At 41.0% G+C, this 18,189-nt stretch overlaps 1 protein-coding gene across 13 annotated transcripts in view; it reads left to right on the top strand.

The window, feature by feature from the left end:
* The window catches only part of DIAPH2 (diaphanous related formin 2), a 906,188-nt gene that overhangs the window by 247,283 nt on the left and 640,716 nt on the right, over window positions 1–18,189 (top strand). For all 13 annotated transcript variants that reach the window (XR_010590414.1, XR_010590415.1, XM_065557222.1 and 10 more), the window contains 3 exons: window positions 359–423; window positions 3,762–3,866; window positions 12,275–12,568. Coding sequence is in view for 11 of the 13 variants with exons in the window: in XM_065557222.1 (XP_065413294.1) it covers window positions 359–423; window positions 3,762–3,866; window positions 12,275–12,568 (464 nt within the window). In the remaining 2 variants the exon portion in view is untranslated. The remainder of the gene's footprint in view (window positions 1–358; window positions 424–3,761; window positions 3,867–12,274; window positions 12,569–18,189) is intronic.

Here is an 18,189-nt window from a genome sequence, read left to right as displayed (position 1 = left end):
GGGCAAAAATTACCTCATATAAAATCTAGTGTGTTAAAGACTGCTGTACTTTGTATGAGAATGTTACAACTTAAGTAATTATTGGAAAGTAAATGCGCTTTTCTGAGCAACAGGCAAAACATATAGGATTAAAATCAGATTTCTAAGAAATTTTATTGCTATGTGTCTATTCAAGAGACATAGGGAAAGGAGGAAGAGTTCAAGAAAGATTTAGTCCTCTGGAAGTCTAAAAATGCAGAGGTGAAACGCTGGAATTTGGTTCCGTAGCAATTCATTGTACTTTGAAAATGTGTATTTGTTTATTACTTAGTAGCGCTTACTGTCTTACCCAATTTTGTCTTGGTAATTGTCCTTTTAGATGCATGTGTGGACAAAGCAAAAGTAGAAGAAAGTGAACAAAAAGCAGCAGAATTTTCCAAAAAGGTAAGATCATAAATCATTATAATTTAAGATGTAGACTACTGGAAATCTCTGATTAAAACATGCATCAAAAACCTTTCCCCACCTTTCGGCTTAGATAGAGAAACTGATTTGCTGTTGTGATCAATATTTGGCAGCATTACTACATAATTTGTATCCTTACTGCAGAAGTGATTTGATCCATCAAGTCTACTGTTCTTAGCTGCTAGTGTACATTAGCTTCAGACAACAATAGGGAAAAAAATCTCATGTATTGTAGAGCTTATCCTATACTTGTTTTTTCTTGGGGGTGTTGTCAAGTATATTATCTGTGTATACAGAAAGAATAGAGATGGGCAATTGAGTTGTTCAGCATGTTTTGTTTATTTCAAATATGTAATATATACTGTACTTCGATATAAGTAGTCGAAAAGATTGCTTTATTTCCTTCTGCTTTCACTTGTTTAAGCACTAGAAGGTTCCTTGGAGTTTTGAGAGGTGTTTAAGTGTATCTACTAATTTTAGTCTTCAGTCAGTTCCCTTGGTATAAAGGAAATGATGGAACTTTCAATCTTATTTCTCATGAAAGTTAGACTGTGATTAGCTGAAGTTGTTTTCTCTCTTTTCACTTTCCCGTGGGGGAGGGAGGCAGGGATAGCTCAGTGGTTTGAGCATTGGCCTGCTAAACCCAGGGTTGTGAGTTCAATCCTTGAGTGGGCCATTTAGGGATCGGGGCCAAAAATTTGCCTGGGATTGGTCCTGCTTTGAGCAGGGAGTTGGACTGGATGACCTCCTGAGGTCCCTTCCAACCCTGATATTCTATGATTCTTTCTGAATTAAGTACAATGATGTTCTTTCTGGAGAATGAACCTCTCAGATGAACATGAGCTGGACTAAATTCAGATAATTTTTTCAGGTTTTCCTGTAATTAACTGTCTTTAGAATACAGGAAGAGACAGTTAATTACAGGAAAAGTCTAGCACTTTAATTCATTGCTCTCTCTTAAGGCTGTCTAGATCCATATCTTTCTACTTCAGCAAGGTAAAGTTAAATCAGTTTCAATAGGAAACCGAAGTACAACTTAGGATCCTTTACTGTTATTGACTCTATGGGTGGTCAGAACATATCTTCATAATGGCAACAAAATGCCTACGTTCCTTCAGTGGTAGTAAATAGTCAGGAGAGCACTCCAATTCAAACCTAAAAGCATTCTTACATTGCTATCTCAGAACAAGTATTCCTTAAATGTTAATCTTTGTGATTTAATATATTTCTAAAGATGTCAATTAAGTTATAAAAAAGACCTAATAGAAATGATTTTGCCCTTCTTTTCATTATTAGGAGTAGATTGTCGGGCCTTAAAATTATTTCCATGTGAAGCATTCCACTTGGGTTGGTTGGTTGTCTTTAGAAAATTTAGTAGTCCTTTTAGTAATTTTGCATTCTCAGAGTTTTGCCACATGACATTCCACTTTCAGAGTATCCTTTGAGTAACTCAAAAGTTACTTCACTTATATCAAACACTGATAAAAAACGCATTATGATTGCCCTATAAAATTTCCAGCAATCATGTCTTTCTGGGTCCTGTGAGGAAAACACTAACTGCTGGACATAAAATAAGCCAGAGCAACATTGATTGATGGATCTGGCTTCAGAATCCTCCTAATTTGAAATGCAACATATTCTAGAATGTATTGGACATATGAACTTAAAACGGAAGTGGAGTGATGGATCTTCTCATTCACTTGTCAGTGCTCTTAATATTACTTAAGCACTGAGTTAAACACAGCACTGTTGGTGTCGGAACCCTCGAGGTAACAAATGCTTTGGATGCTTGTCTGTGCACAGCATTGCTTTACTACTATTTGAGAGTCGTAGAATGTTTTCCTGAGCTATGTCTTTCCGTTCTTATTTTTGAAGGAAAAAGCTTTACAGAATTCCTCCTAAGGGATTTTGATAATCATTTTAAAAAGTTAACTAAAGGAAGCCAAAATAAAAATTTCCATTAGAGTAGAAATAGTTTCAGTACCAAATTTAGGAAATGGTAATATTTCAGACTGGGCTTTGCTTGCTTCCTGGCATGTAGGGGCCAAAAATCATGTCTACCTGGAACATGACCTTTATTAAATTTGGGGAAAACATTACATCATGAGCTGCAGACCTGTATCTTCACTATATATTAACTGTATATTCAGCAAGAGTGTGCCAATGCTTGGATATAGTTGCAAATCTGCAAAGTGGCCTCATCCGTCAGATTAGACATGGAAGAATGTATTGAAGATCTCCATTTCTTGTTTCTCTGTATTCAGATATCCTCAAAATCTCCCAGGATGTAGATCTTACTTAATTTATTTATCTTGAGAACCCAACTCTTCTAACATACATGCAGCTCTACATCATTTACTTCTGTCAATGAGTTTTAAGTGTTGTAAATATGAAAGTATAGAACTGCAAGTCACTCCTTTTAAACTATGCCATCTGCAGCAGTGATTGCAGTTTGAAGCAATATTGTTAATCTTCAACAATGAGAGACTATACTTATCTTCAAATATATTACTTTAATTCTAATCGAGAACGTGTTTTGTTTCTGGTGTGGGGCAAATTAAAGTGCACCTTGCAGTAACTTAATAATACACAACATAATGTTCCTAGAATCTATGTGAGAACAAAAGCTTATTCCAGTCAGATTGCTTTTTTTTTTTTTTTTTTAAAGCAAAACAAAAACTTCTTGGAATGTAAAAGTCCCCCTTAGAATTGTTACACCCATTCATAACTAGAATTGGTTATCCATAGGCCATTGCAACTGGTTATTCATAGGCCATATTTAATATGGTTTGTTATGACTCATAGACTCTAAGGTCAGAAGGGACCATTATGATCATCTAGTCTGACCTCCCGCATGATGTGGGCCACAAAAGCTGACCCACCCACTCCTGGAAGAATTCTGTCCCTTGACTCAGCTGTTGAAGTCCCCAAATCATGATTTAAAGACTTCAAGTCACTGAGAATCCTCCAGACATTCCAGAATACTCAAGTTACTTTTAATATTTCAGCTTCATGTCATTTCAGAGGAAATGAAAGTGGTCAAAAGGTGTTTAAAAGGTTACAGCTTGGAAAGTGCTGGGGGGAAAAAAGCTTTTCTGCAAGTTTACAACAATTTGTGGTGTAGCTGGATCTATACACATTGTTGTGAATTCTTAGTGACCAGAAGAATTGTGTTTTCTGTAGTTTTCCAATCGGTCATGCAGTATGAGCCACAAATGCTTCTATTGCTTTACTCACCCTATTGTTTAAAGCCTTAAACTGCTGTATTTAGTGTGAGCATAGATGGATGAATGATTTTATGGTGGTAATCATTGCAGTTTGATGAAGAATTCACGGCTCGACAAGAGGCACAGGCTGAACTTCAGAAACGAGAGGAGAAGATCAAAGAGCTTGAAACAGAAATCCAACAGCTACGAACCCAGGTAATGAAGTGAGATATAGACTTTGTCATGTCACGGTGAGTTCCACAGTAGAAAATTATATCGTTGGAATGAAAGAAAAATTATCACCAAGAGCATTGTGTCTGGTGACAATTTGAAAATTTCTTTTAAATAATTCAGATTGATTTTAAAAGTAGAGTACACAGGGTGTTACTTGACAAATGTGTATGAGTTGGTTCTACAAGAGCATGCAGGATAGACTCAGACTTTAAGGCCAGGAGGGACCATTGTGATCATGTAGTCTGACCCCCTGCACGTTGCAGACCACGGAACCTCAGCCACCCACTCATGTAATAGAACTACAAACACCAGCTGAGTTACTGAAGTCCTCAAATCAAGTTTTAAGATTTTAAGTTACAGAGAATCCACCATTTACATTTGTTTAAACCTGCAGGTGATCTGTGCCCCATGCTGTAGAGGAAGGCAAAAAAAGCTCCAGGGTCTCTGCTAATCTGACCGAGGTGAAAATTCTTTCCCGACCCCAGATAGGGCAATCAGATGGTCTCTGAGCATGTTGGCAAGATTAATGGAAATAATATATTTTCTCAAATGTAAGTGTATGACAAGCCTGTCATAGCTGGCTTGCTTATTGAGGCTAAAATGTCATGAGGTTTTGAGAAGTTTGAACTCGTGACAATTTTTTTTCTTCCAATTATAGCCAAAAAAGTCACTAATTTTAATTATTTAAAATAATTTAATACAAATTTTAAAGTATATTTTACAGAAATTCCTACCATGGTTCTGAAATCTCACATTTCATGGTTGTCAAATGTATGAATAGTCTATGATAAAACTATTTTGTAAGTGCTAAAATGTAGATTCTAGCTGAAATCCCCCCCCACCACCCGTGAGTGAATAAGCACACTTTTTCATGGGACATAATGTCAAGCAAACCTTCCTGTTGGATCAGAAAATTAAAACAAAAAACAGATATACACAAACTAATCACGGTGGCTGATTGATCAGTTTATATTGCAATATATTTTATTTATGGTTAAGATCAAGCGTAGTAGCTGTTGTTATCAGTTTAATTACTGAGGCAGAAACTGCACCTTCCAGAAGACATGACTTGCCTGAGGAAGAATACCGCTTTGAAGATGGATTCTACTGCTGCTGCTTCAAAAGAAAATCTTTGTGCTGCATTCGGAGACTCCAGGGCAGATTGAGAAGATGATCGCTCCATTGCTGATTCCACAGAAACCTTCAGCTGCTTCTCGGACTGCTGCTGCTCCACGGAATGCCCATCAGGAATACCCTCTAAGAAGACCCTCAGCGCTTCCAGGACATCGCAGATGAGCAGCATCGATTGGAAAAGCAGAACCTCCTTGAAGAAAACTCGTGGAGATTCTGCTGCAGGGAGATCTTGCACCTCGAGGACGGCCTTCTGGGACACCACAGCCAGGACAAACATCTTGCCTGCTCTTCAGGAGAAGGATGCTAGACAGAGAACTTCTTCCACTTCCTGCATTGCTCAGGATCCTTATGCTGGTCGTTGTCCTGCTGTGCTGGAAAGTACGCCAACTGGTGAAACCCCCAGCCTCCCCTCATAAACCCCACAGTGGGACCTCAACATCTCACTAGATGTCTGTCCAACCTAACCTCTCCATACTACTCTCCCAGAGCAATGAGAATGATCTAGCGAATCCGCTGATACGACTGAAGCCCATCCAACAGAGGGAGACGAAAAAGAGAATGATTGCATCTATCTCCAGTATCCCCTCCCTACGGACGTACTCCTTTGCCCCTTCTGCTATCCGGTCTGAGGATTCCAGTACATTGGCGGACTCAGCAGACACCTCAAGAAAATCCATAGCAAGCGGATCGCCTTCTGGTGTGCCCTCTGCGACCTGCCTTTCAAGACGCAGAAGAAATGTAAGCCTCATCAAATCACCTGCAAAGGACATCTTGAATTGGAAGCGTCCAACTCTACCAGTCTGTTTCCGCCACCCCATCTCTGCTCCGAAAGCAGAAACACTACATGCTCCGGCTTCCAACTCCCCAAACACTCTCATCCCAACCAACTCCATACTGCATCCCAACCAACTCCCCCAGAGCCACAGCATGAAAAGCTGGTCCAACCATCTACCGAGGAAAGGACTTCCTGCCCCTGGGACCACCCACCGGGATACTACCATTGAAAGAGTAAGCGCTGCCTCAAAAATCCCTAAGCTGGACCCTGCCAAGAGTAGGATCAGCGCTCCCTCGCAGCTTATGCAAGGCAACTCCCCCTCTAGATGGCTTAGTGCTTCCTCGCAGTATGTCCCGCACAATGCCATCGTCAGAAGGCTCAGCGCCACCCTGCCCCCCACAGGTAACCCCGGAATGTCTCTCACTCCACCAAGGTCCCCCCAGGCAGAACACATCCACAGAAGGACCCTCCCAAGCAAGACCGCATCCCTAAAAGGGACAGTACTGCTGCCTCTAAAACTGTCCTTCCTAAAAGGACCAGTGCTGCCCTAAAATTGGTAAGGGAAGACACTGCCCTCATTACAGAAGATCTGGCTGAACACTGGGAGGGAAAAAGGCAGTAGGCTAATCCCACAGCAGTTTTCCAGCCCGAGCCTGTGGAGATTGAGCAGCCAGAACAGCAGCAGCCCCTGGTGAGTGCTGCCACACCATGGCAAGCCACTTGGATGGAGGAGTTGGCGAGGACAGTCTCCTTTGAGGACTTTGACCTCCTTGTAGACAGACTCACTAAAGATCTGTCTGCAGAAATCGTATCTGGGAGCAAGGGAACTCAGGAGAACACACCGACTGCGCACATAGCTTCTGCATCCAGACAGAACCACAACAACATGAAGGAAGCCAGGAGAAGGAACATCAGGAGTCACTACAACCCAGCAGCAGCATCCAGGTTTCAGAAGCTCTACCAGTCAAAACGCCCCAAGGCTATGAGCGAGATCCTTGATGGGCCCTCACCCTACTGCGCAATCCCATCCGAGAGACTATTCTCGTACTTCAAAGGGGTGTTTGTCCATGTAGTTCAGAATGATGGTCAGTGTCCAGAGTGCCTTTATTCCCTACCCCAGGTTGACTGAGCAGAGGACCTGGAACAAGACTTTATATCATGGGCAGCAGAGGCCAGACTTACAAAGACAAAAAATACAGCCCTGGGAAAAGATGGCATTCACTACAACTTCCTGAAAAAATGAGCCCCCGGTTATGTGGTACTAACTGCCATTTTCAACAAATGGAAACAGTTCCACCATACTCCCAGCTCCTGGAAGAAGTCTGTGATGGTGCTCATCTAACAAGAAAGGCGAGCAAGACGACCCCAACAACTGGAGACCTATCTCTCTCTGTTCCACCATGTACAAACTGTATGTCAGCTGCCTCACGGCTAGGATCACAGACTGGTCGGTGAATGGAGGAGCCATCAGCTCCATCCAGAAAGGCTTCATATCATGTGAAGGCTGCTATGAACACAACTTTGTCCTCCAGACTGCCATCCACATGGCCAGGAGGGCACGGCGGCAGTGTGCCATAGCATGGCTTGACTTGGCTAATGCTTTTGGATTGATGACTCACCAGCACATTTTTGCCACGCTGCGAGAGTTTGGGATGCCTGAAAACTTTCTCCAACTGATCTGGGAACAGTATGAAGGCTGCACCAGCACCATACGCTCTATGGAAGGAGAGACGCCCAAAATTCCTATCGGTAGCGGCATGTAGCAAGACTGTCCCCTGAGCCCCATCGTTTTCAACTTGGCCGTGGAGCCGCTCATTCGAGTGATCTCCAGCAGTCTAGGTGGTTTCAAGCTATATGACAACAGAGTGAATATCCTGGCCTATGCAGATGGTCTGGTCCTGATTTCAGACAACCCCAAGAGTCTCCAGCAAATGCTTGCCATCACCAGTCAGGCTGTCAACTGGGACTCCGCTTCAATGCCAGGAATTGTGAATCCCTGCATATCGATGGCAGAAGAAGGGATTCAATCCAGACAACGTCTTCTCAGATCCAGGCTGAACCCATCATCTTCCTCGAGGACAGGCAAGCATACCAACGTCTTTGTATGCCAACGGGTTTCCACGTCCAGCAGACACCTGAGGATACCATCACGGAGATCCTATGAGATGTGGCCAGGATCGACTTCTCCCTACCGGCACCATGGCAGAAAGTCAGTGCCTTGAACACCTTCCTGATCCCCCGTATCTCATTCGTCCTGAGGGGATCTGCCGTGGCGAAGGTACCTCCTGAACAAGGCAGAGAGCACCATCCGGCAGCTGGTGAAGAAGTGGATGTTTCTTCGCCAGAGGGCCAGCAATGAACTGGTGTACATCTCACACAGGCAAGGCGGCATCAATGTCCCTCGAATGGGTGATCTGTGCGACATTGCCATCATCACTCACGCCTTCTGATGTGCCCGGACACCATGGTGAGGAACCTTGCGGAGAGTGCTCTGCAGGATGCTGTCAAGAAGTGAATCGCCAGGACCTCCTCCAGCCAAGATGTCGCCACCTACCTGAGCGGCTCACTGGAAGATGAAATTGGAAGAGACAGGGAGACTTTGCTTTGCTCTGGACTTGTGCCCGCAATGCTACGCGATGACTGGAGAAGCATATCGGTTGCCACTGGACTTGGTGCGAGGAACACCAAGATCTGGGTTTCCTGGTACTACAGGTGAAGAATACAGATCATGCTATCATTACTCTGAGAGCTAGACCCATGCTGGAGAGGACCCTGAAGGATGTCATCCACTGCCAATACGTGGAAAACCTGAAACGGAAGCCGGACCAGGGCAAGGCATTCAAGGTGACGTGCAAGTGGGACGCCAGCAACCACTTCCTCCCCGGGGGCAGCTTCCCCCGATTTGCCAACTTGAGTTCATCCACAGGGCCCGGCTCAAGTGCATCCCACTGAACGGAGCCGTCCACCATGGGAGTCGGAATAAGTGATGCAGGAAGTGCGGCTATGCCAACGAGATGCTACCCCACATCTTGTGTAGCTGCAAGCCCCATTCGAGAGCTTGGCAGCCTCGACACAACACCATCCAAGATTGCCTGATCAGAGCTATCCCACCACCCATAGGGAAGGTCGCCGTGAATTCCTCAATTCCCAGAACTGACAGCCAACTGCGACCAGACATCATCCTCACCAACGAGGACCAGAAGAAGATCATCATGGTGGACGTCACAGTGCCGTTCAAGAACAGGACCCCGGCCGGAGCTCGATGATGCCGGAACTCGAAAGGTAGAGAAATATGCCCCTCTGAACGAAACCTTGAGAACTAAGGGTTACCAGGTCCAGACACATGCACTGATCGTCAGAGCCTTTTGTGCATGGGATCCCAGTAACAAGCGAGTGCTGAGAGAATGTGGAATCAGTCAACGCTACACTCGGCTGATGCGGCAACTCATGGTGTCAGATGCCATCAGGTGATGGAGGGACATCCATATAGAACACATCACTGGACATCGGCAATACCAGGAGGGATGAGCTAGAGTGCCGATGAGAAGCGCAGTCAGGAAAGTAATAAATACTTTCCTCATGGATTGTATTTTCTAAATGGACAACCAATCTAATTCTCAAATTACTGAGGGACAATCTCCACCCATTGATCTATTTTGCTTTCCACAACCAAATCTCTGTACAACTTTTCATTAGTGATGTACCCCTATATTCGGATTCTAATTTCTAAACTGTATCTAAACTCGATACTTAAGTGTATCCGTTCACCTAAATTTGGGTTATTGCTGATTATGTACTCTATGTAGCATATAACATTTAAAAAACTAATTTTGTATTTGTGGATAATCTAAGCACTATCCCCAGATATACAGACACACTTTCCCCAACCTATGTACTATGTAATATTTTTTAACATTAGCTTTAATAAAATTTTTATATCTGGTAAGCGTATTCTTTGTGGATTCCCTGTACTTAATCAGCCTTAAATGACATCTTGAGGGTGCTTCTTGTTTGAGATTGTAAACTCACTGTGGTATAAAACTAAATTCAGTCACTCCCTGAGCTATGAGTAACTGTTACTTTAGTTCAACTGTATATCATCTCTGGAATTAGATGCGGTCTGACTAGTTGGGCCAACAACTTTTAGGTAAAATTGATGCTGTTAGTCTGTACTAATATTCTGCTATACAGTAATTTGAGGTTTTCACTGACTATATTTTGTATGTCATTAAGATAACATTTTTACTGTTTGCTGGATATTAGTTTATATTTAGTTATAATCTGGATTAATTCCTTTTATTTACTAAACGGATGATTGAGTCATTTAAACTTAATATACCTAGGCTTGGTTCTGCAGAAATGTTATGGATCCATTTCTGTACCCCAAAGGCATGTTTTATACATTGGAACATGTTTTTCCATTTGTAACTTCAGAGTGGAATTTTGGAAAGCAGAATGTAATTACCCAAATTGAATTTGGGCAAAATAATTGGTTGAACATCTCTTTCTTTGCACAAGTGTCGTGGGACCTTTAATCATGGAAAGTGGTCAAAATCTGTGTGCTAAGTCTCCTCTGAAGGAAAATACTTATTACAATATATTCATACACAGCACATATATCATCTTGTCAGAATGAAAGTATACATACTTTTATTCTTGTATTAGTATGTGTCATAACTTGATTTATTATGTCCATGGAACCATAAAAGTAGTATATTTGCTATAAGTCAAGTTGCAGAGAGAGGATTTCATAGTATTACACAGATTTCATTCATCAGCCATAGACCTTCCTCACAAATTGCCACATCAAATCTTGATTACAGCAAATGGTTTGAGATAAGGGTCTCACTCAGGTGCTGATAATCCAGAGTACATTTTTTTCTATCATGTCAATTTATTGCATGTATACATGGCTTTCCAAATATTGACATATTAGACTTTAGGTTTCAGGAGAATCAACTGTCATCATCAGTGTTGCACAGAAATATTTTATGCAGTGCTTAAAAACCAGAGGACAAGATAAAACTTTGCTTGCACCTTGAAACATGCTAGATCAGATGAAAACATTACATTACTGATAATTTATTAATCAGAATTTTAGTACTTCCTGGATTACTAACATTTTAAAATTATCTGAGTGGATACACTAATCACTTGCAGATGTTTAGACTGTTAAAATACTTGACATCTCACTAGAGAGTGTAAACTTAGCAAGATAACCCGCGGTTGCTTACAGTAAAGAAGGGGAAATACCTCTGAAATGAAATCTCAGCACTTCTTGTTATCCTCTTAACCCTGGGATGGGGGCAAGTGCTTTCCTCTGGTCTGAGCGTTGGTCACACTTTTGATTCTTCATCTTCTTGTTGCCTTGAGTGCAGAGGACTGGACTAGATAACCTCTTGAGGTCCCTTCCAGTTCTATGATTCTGTGAACTCTCCTGAGCACAGTTTATATACCCTAGTTTCCAGGCTTGGAGGAGAGGGCCACCCTCTTATTCCTACTGGATATATGTCAAATGAGTGTTTAGTTTTCATCTTTGTTTCTTTACTGCTTCCATTGGTATTCAGCGGATGGTGATGGCATATAACAAATTTCTTCAATCGTTTTCTTATTGGAGGCTTTAAAGTTTAATTCATTTCAAGAACTGCATTTCATTATTTTCCCCTACTGTCAATTGGGATCCCCTCCTTTTAAACAATTTCTCTTAATATCCCAAAGTTATACCCACTATGAAAAAGTTGGTAAATAGTGGTCTGTTGGTTACCATGTGTTTCTGAATTCTAAGTCTGACACTCCTAGTGACTTGCTATCTGATCCTGGACAAATGCAAAATGGGAGGGGGGTGGGGGAAACTTGCCTAAGAGAAGTGGGAATGTGGTGCCTGAGTATCCTTTGTTTTTGAAACTCTCTCCCTACCTGGTTAGTATTAGTAAGTATTAATGTTGATTTTTGTTTATTTGGCATCCTAGAATGCCTAGATGATCTGATTTGGGGGTCGGGGGGGGATATTTATGTAATCATGATGATAGTGAAGATGGTAAGATACTCATTTAAATGTTAGCTACTAGGACTATTTCACTGCAAGCAATCTGTAGTGGTGCAATATGCAGCAACTGTTTATTAAGGTAGGTAACCTAGCATTTTTATTGATATAGCAGAAGCCAATTACTGTCATTATTTGCCAATGATTCAGGCAAAACACTGCTAAGTATAGGGAGAAAATATGGTCATCTTAGACATTAGTAGGGCCGGGAAATGCTTATACGTTAAAGTACAAATTGTAAAAGTTACTTGTCATAAATACGGTAGGTTTTAAAAACAATTTTTTCTGAGTACTTGTAGATATCCGAGAAATGCTGTGTTTATTGTTACCCTGAAGTAGAGATAGATATGACATAGAAATAGCCTGGTCAGTTTAAGTTATTTATCAAAGATTTTTTGCAATTAAAAAAAAAATAACTTCATCCTGCTTAAATTTCAGAGTCCATTACTTTCAGCTGGTCAGCCTACATCAGGGGCTCCTCCTTCATCACCTCCACCGCCACCACCTCCATTACCTGGTGGAATCCTACCTCCACCTCCACCTCCACCTCCACCTCCTTTGCCTGGAGGAGGTGTACCTCCACCACCGCCTCTTTTTGGTGGCCCTCCATTACCACCGCCTCTCGGGGGCATACCTCCTCCTCCAGGAGCTCCAGCATCCCTGCCTTATGGAATGAAGGAAAAGAAAAAGTATAAACCTGAGGTCTCTATGAAGAGAATCAATTGGTCAAAGGTACCTAAGTATTTTTCTCCTTATTGGGAGGGGAAAATGGTCTTTGAGAGAAAAGAGGGTGAAATTTGTGGTGCCAATGCAAACAAACAAACAAACAAAAATCACAACAAACCTTCTGAGAATTCCATCTGTTCATGCTGTGACCAAGGGAGGCTATCTGGGAGGCATGGTTTGGGGACGATGCAGTTTGGATCAAGTGGATTGTAGCTCCAGCACATTGCGGGTTAATCCTCCCCTTCTTCAGATGATAGTCAAAATACTTGCTTGCTTTGGCTGTGTGCTGTTTTCCAAGGTTGTCCTTCAATAATCTCACAGCATAAGTAGCTTTAGATCTTCATCCATTCATCTTTTTAAAAAGTTTGCTTGAGATTTTTTTTGAAATTTAGAAGAAACAACCTTTAATATTTAATATTAGAAGAAACACCCTTTAATATTTTTTGTGTCAATGATGTATACAAGCTTATATTTCCATTATTTTCTAATTCAAGGACAGGATTTTTAAACAATCTCACTTCAGTGAATCTGTCATGGGGTGTAGCTGCCCTGTAGTGGCATCCTGTCCTTCACCCCCACCCTCCATTGGTTGTGTGCTGTGGAGCTGGCCTTCACTACCTCAGTTTCCCTTCCTCAGGTTGCTCTCCTCAGTTTTCCAGACACCAGCCTGTGCTGGCACTGTGGTTTAGTCCTCTGGCTAGGTTCTAAACCTCTTTTGGGGTAGCAAAACTCCAAGTAAAATGTCACAAACAAACAAAAACGTTCTTCTGCTCTTCAAGGCTTCTATTCAGCCTGTCCTCTGGGACCTGTTCCCAGCCCCTTACTGAGCTACTTTGAGAGTCCTTTTTCCTGCTCTGATATAGAGCACTTGGCCCTCAGGCTTGTTCCCCTGACTTACCGTTCTCAGCCCCTTGCTGGATCTATGCTTTGTCTTTCCCTGTTCTGGTACAGAGCCCCGTTTTGGGGCTTTCCACAGGAGCCTGTACAGTCCCTATGGGTTCTTGCTCCAGATGGATCTCATTCAGTCCTTTTGTAAGGTCCGGATGTCCATTAATCTATCACCTGACCCTCCTTAGTCCTGCTACCTCAGGCTGGGAAGCAGCTAACTAATTAAGGTACAGGTATGACTGGCCCCATCTCTCCTAAAGTGGCGAGTCACCCTGTGACAGTATAATTTTAAAATCAACTTCTTGTCATTTAAGTGGAAACTTCATGCATGCTCTGTGGTTTTATTATGCATTGTTAAGGTATGTGTCGTTAAAGAAAATTAACAGAGTTATATTCTATTTTTAGATTGCTTATGTTTGTGCCACCCGTTGTGAATGTGGTGGAATACTTGGCTAAAATTTGATTTGCATAACTTTTGTTTATGTTGCCTGTGGTGAATTGCACAGAACACCCTTTAACAACACTTGCCCCATATCTGTCACTGTGAAAGATAAAACATTTCTCTAAAAAATATGTTTACCTTACTTCTGGCAGTTGCAAAATCTATCAAATATGTTGTAAAAGCCACAGTGTTAGAAAACATCTGTTCTTTATTGTGTGTGGGGCCACCAAAATTGCAATGGAAGCCCACTATTGTGGGATCTGCAGTTTCTGCGATATCGCAAATTAAGTAGGGCCTTAAGTATAATACAAATCACTTCAATTTTAGATATAGTTATGTTTAGATAAATAAAATCTTTTATATTTTGTTATTTGGATGGTGGAACATGCAAGAACAACTTGTTCATTTTATCTACACATTAAATCATTACCTAATAACGTAGAGATGTAACTTGCCTTCATTATAAGTATAATCATGAAGAGCAAATAAGAATTGAGGGAGGGATAGCTCAGTGGTTTGAGCATTGGCCTGCTAAACCCAGGGTTGTGAGTTCAGACCTTGAGGGGGCCACTTAGGGATCCGGGACAAAGTCAGTACTTGGTCCTTCTAGTGAGTGCAGGGGGCTGGACTCAGTAACCTTTCAGGGTCCCTTCCAGTTCTATGAGATAGGTATATCTCCATATATATATATATATATATATATATAAAAACAAATAGTAGAATGTATGTATGCCCTCTAAATTACTTCTCAGTTGGTTTTTGGGAGTAAAAGCAATTGCATAGTCAGTGCTAATCTCTGGAGTCAGGCCATCATGCCCCATCTAGAAGAAAGTGCTGAAGACTCTGCAGGCATTAAAATGGATTAGGTGTGGGCAGTGCATGCCCCTTTTCTACTTAACAATACCATGCATTTAAATGAGAGCAGACAGTGTTTTAGCACATGAAAGATACTATAAGCTGTGACAGTATAGTCAGCGGTGCACAGTGGGACCTGGGTTGTCAGAACCGACTGTTGGAGGGTGAAGAAAATTACAAAGACCGTTTTAACTGGACAGTAATGTTCTTTACTAAATAGTTCAATAGCAATATGCAAGTATGATACGTAACAGTGGCCTACTGTCACAAATCTATCAGTCTACAAAAGCAGCCCCAAAATAGAACACATCAGTGGATAACCAAAAGTGTTCCTTTCTGGACGCATTCCCAGTCACACGTAAGTGATGGGGAAACAAATAGTCACATCTCTAACCCAGCTCTCAAATTGCTTCCTCTGTGTGGTGAGATACAGTGGGAAAACATCTGCAGTTACACGCCTATACTATATAGGTGGTCTTGGGGTTATAGCACTTGACTGGGACTAAAGAGATCTTGGCTAATTTCTGCCAGAGATTTCCTCTGTGACCATGATCTAGTTACTTAATCCAAATGCCTCATTTCTTAATATGTGAAATGGCAATAGTCCATGTTTTTTCAATACCTTCCTGAATTAGGACCCTCCTGACGTATTTGTCTACTGCCCCTCGGAGCAAAACTAGCCTGGAGCCCCTATCTCCACACATGAGTTAATCGGTTGAATGCGTGATCTCAAGAATGTTTCAGACTACAAAGTAAGATTAACTTTCACTCCACTGGAAGTCTGGGATGTTGTGAAATGACATTATTTCCTTCTTCTGGAAGGAGGACCAAATTGGGCCCATTATAACGCTATGTTCTCATTTGCAGATCATTGTGATACTTTCAGTTCTGTGGCAAGTTCCATTAAGGTTTAAAAAAAACAAAAACGTCCTGTAGCCTGATATAGCTATACAGTACTTTAAAACCTCTGAGTGGAAATATATATATTATGAATTTATATAATTTACCATGATAATAAGTTTATATTATTTACCATCCTCAATGTTTTGCCAGAAGACATAGAGCTGTTAAAAATAATTCTGAAATATATGTAGCATATACAAAATTTTTTTTTAAAAAAAGCAGAGTTTAAAAAACTGACCTTTAAACTAAAATATTTAAAAAGAATCAAGCTCCAAATAAAAAGTTAAGCATTCTTTTCAATTTTGTTTTTGTTACTCAGTGACTATCTTGAAATACATTTGGGCCTTTCTTACAGTGTTCCCTTTTCTCATCCCTTCTATACTTTTATGTTTAAATAAATTAATGTCTGTGTGAGAGTATAAATGGTTGTGATCATTCCCATCTTTACTACAAGAAGGTGCTTTCTGGATTCTTCTTATTTACCACTTTATTCTTCCCTTTTAAGCTTCTGTATTGAAGTAGCTAATATAACTGTTGCAGATAGATCTATTCTCTCTATTTACAGAGTGCCAAATCATCCAGGTGTCTTGTCATATTTTACTTGCGAGTCCTTATAATTTCGGGAGGGGGGGGGGGGGCTATATGAGGTTATTAGAGAGAGTTATGCAACACTTCAAATCTTCCCAGGAACTCACTAATTTAGCAATGCTCTCATTCCAGGAAATTCAGAATGAAGTTGAGTACTTGAATCCTATCCTTTACATGCTGTGCTGTCATTAGACTTCTTGACTTTCCCTCACATGATTGTTTTAATTAAACTTGTGATAGACACAAAAATGAGTTGAATCAAAGTATTGTAGCCTGCATCTGGTAATCTAAAATACATTTAATCTTAAATTACATTTAATTTAGAAATCCTGATGCCTTTGTTCCCCCAAATGGTTACTCCTTGTGCTAATAAAAAATGCATTGTAAACTTGTGTGTTATTGTGTGATTACCACTGTTTGTTTTACTGGACAGACAATTGCAGTATGAACTCCACTTTTTGGTAATATTTAGAGAAAAGTATTTGAAATTCAGATTATTGCTCATAACTGACAGTGATGTCACTGGGGCCAAGCAATATAGTTTTCTCCTGCTTCATCTCAGCTATATGAAATAAAAGCAATAATTCCTGTTGCTGATGCCAAAGTAGTGACAGTGTCAGTGCTTGATAGTCTGTCATAGAGAACTGAAGAGCTAGATTGCTGCTGCTATAAAACCAGAGAAAATATAGGCATTTTATGTCTATATTAAATTCTAAGTATATTGTTTTCAAAACCAGTGGTTTTTCATTAAATTGTCATTAACCAGTTACACAAATTATCTTTTAGAACATCTCCCACCGCTCCTCAATAGCCATTGTTAATGTTAAATGCTATTCTTATAAATATACAAATGTCTAATTTATTTTTCGCTGAGCTCTGTCTTATTTACAGCATGAATTCTTGTGGGTTGCTGTTCCTTTATACTGTTTAAGAAATGTATTGTATGTTATCTATTTTTAAGTTGTGGACTTAGCGTTGAGTTGCCCGCTTGTTCTTGTATTATTACAAAGGACAAATATAGCCATTCTTTATATTTTTAAATTATTTTGTGCACCTGTACCAGATAGTTTTCTTTTCTGGTGTGACAGCTCCTGCATTCCTGATTCCTTGTTCTCATAATCTAGCCAAGCAACTGATTAAGACATGGGGCAGAGCTGTGGGGAGAAGGCTGAAAGAAAACAAGTATCAAATTGATATGCTGGGCTCATCTTAAAGCTAGGCATTCAAGGTGCAGCTCAGTCCTGAACCAAAACAGAAAATGTCCAGAAAAGACTAATATTTTCTTTTTTTAAGAGATCTGTGTGAGTGGAGGGCAAATGGATTAAGGCTTAAACCAGAGATCGGCAACCTTTGGCACGCGGCCTGACAGGGTAAACCCCCTGGTGGGCCAGGCCGGTTTGTTTACCTGCCGTGACTGCAGGTTCGGCCGATAGCAGCTTCCACTGCCCACGGCTCGTCGTTCCAGGCCAATGGGGGCCTAAATTTGACCTAAATCTTCCTTGCTGCAGATTAAGCTGATGGCTTTTTGTCCTGCCTTCAGTGAACATAGAACAAAATTGCTCACAGTTCTCTTTATAGAGCCCTTACCTTTTTGAAGACTAATCAGTTCCCTCACCCCATCATTCTTCTTTTTTCAAGACTAAACATACCCATATTTTTAAACCATTCCTCATATATCATGTTTTTTAAGCCTTTTATCATTTTTGTTGTTCTCCTGTGGACTCTCTCCAGTTTGTCCACATATCTCTTAGTGTGCCACCCAAAACTTTACTCCATCTGAGTCTTTACCAGTGCTGAGTAGAGCAGGACAGTTACCTCTCTTGTCTTACATATGCCACTCCTGTTAATATGTCCCAAACTGTTAGACTTTTTCGCTATGGGGAGTGCATATTTTTTGTCCGATCTTAGGGAAGGAATTGGTAAATATGTGGGAGCCCAGTGGGGTATGTAG

The sequence above is a fragment of the Chrysemys picta genome, chromosome 9 (assembly GCF_011386835.1).
Source record: "Chrysemys picta bellii isolate R12L10 chromosome 9, ASM1138683v2, whole genome shotgun sequence".
In the NCBI taxonomy this organism is placed as follows: Eukaryota; Metazoa; Chordata; order Testudines; family Emydidae; genus Chrysemys; species Chrysemys picta.
This window is presented reverse-complemented; position numbering and strand designations above follow the sequence as displayed.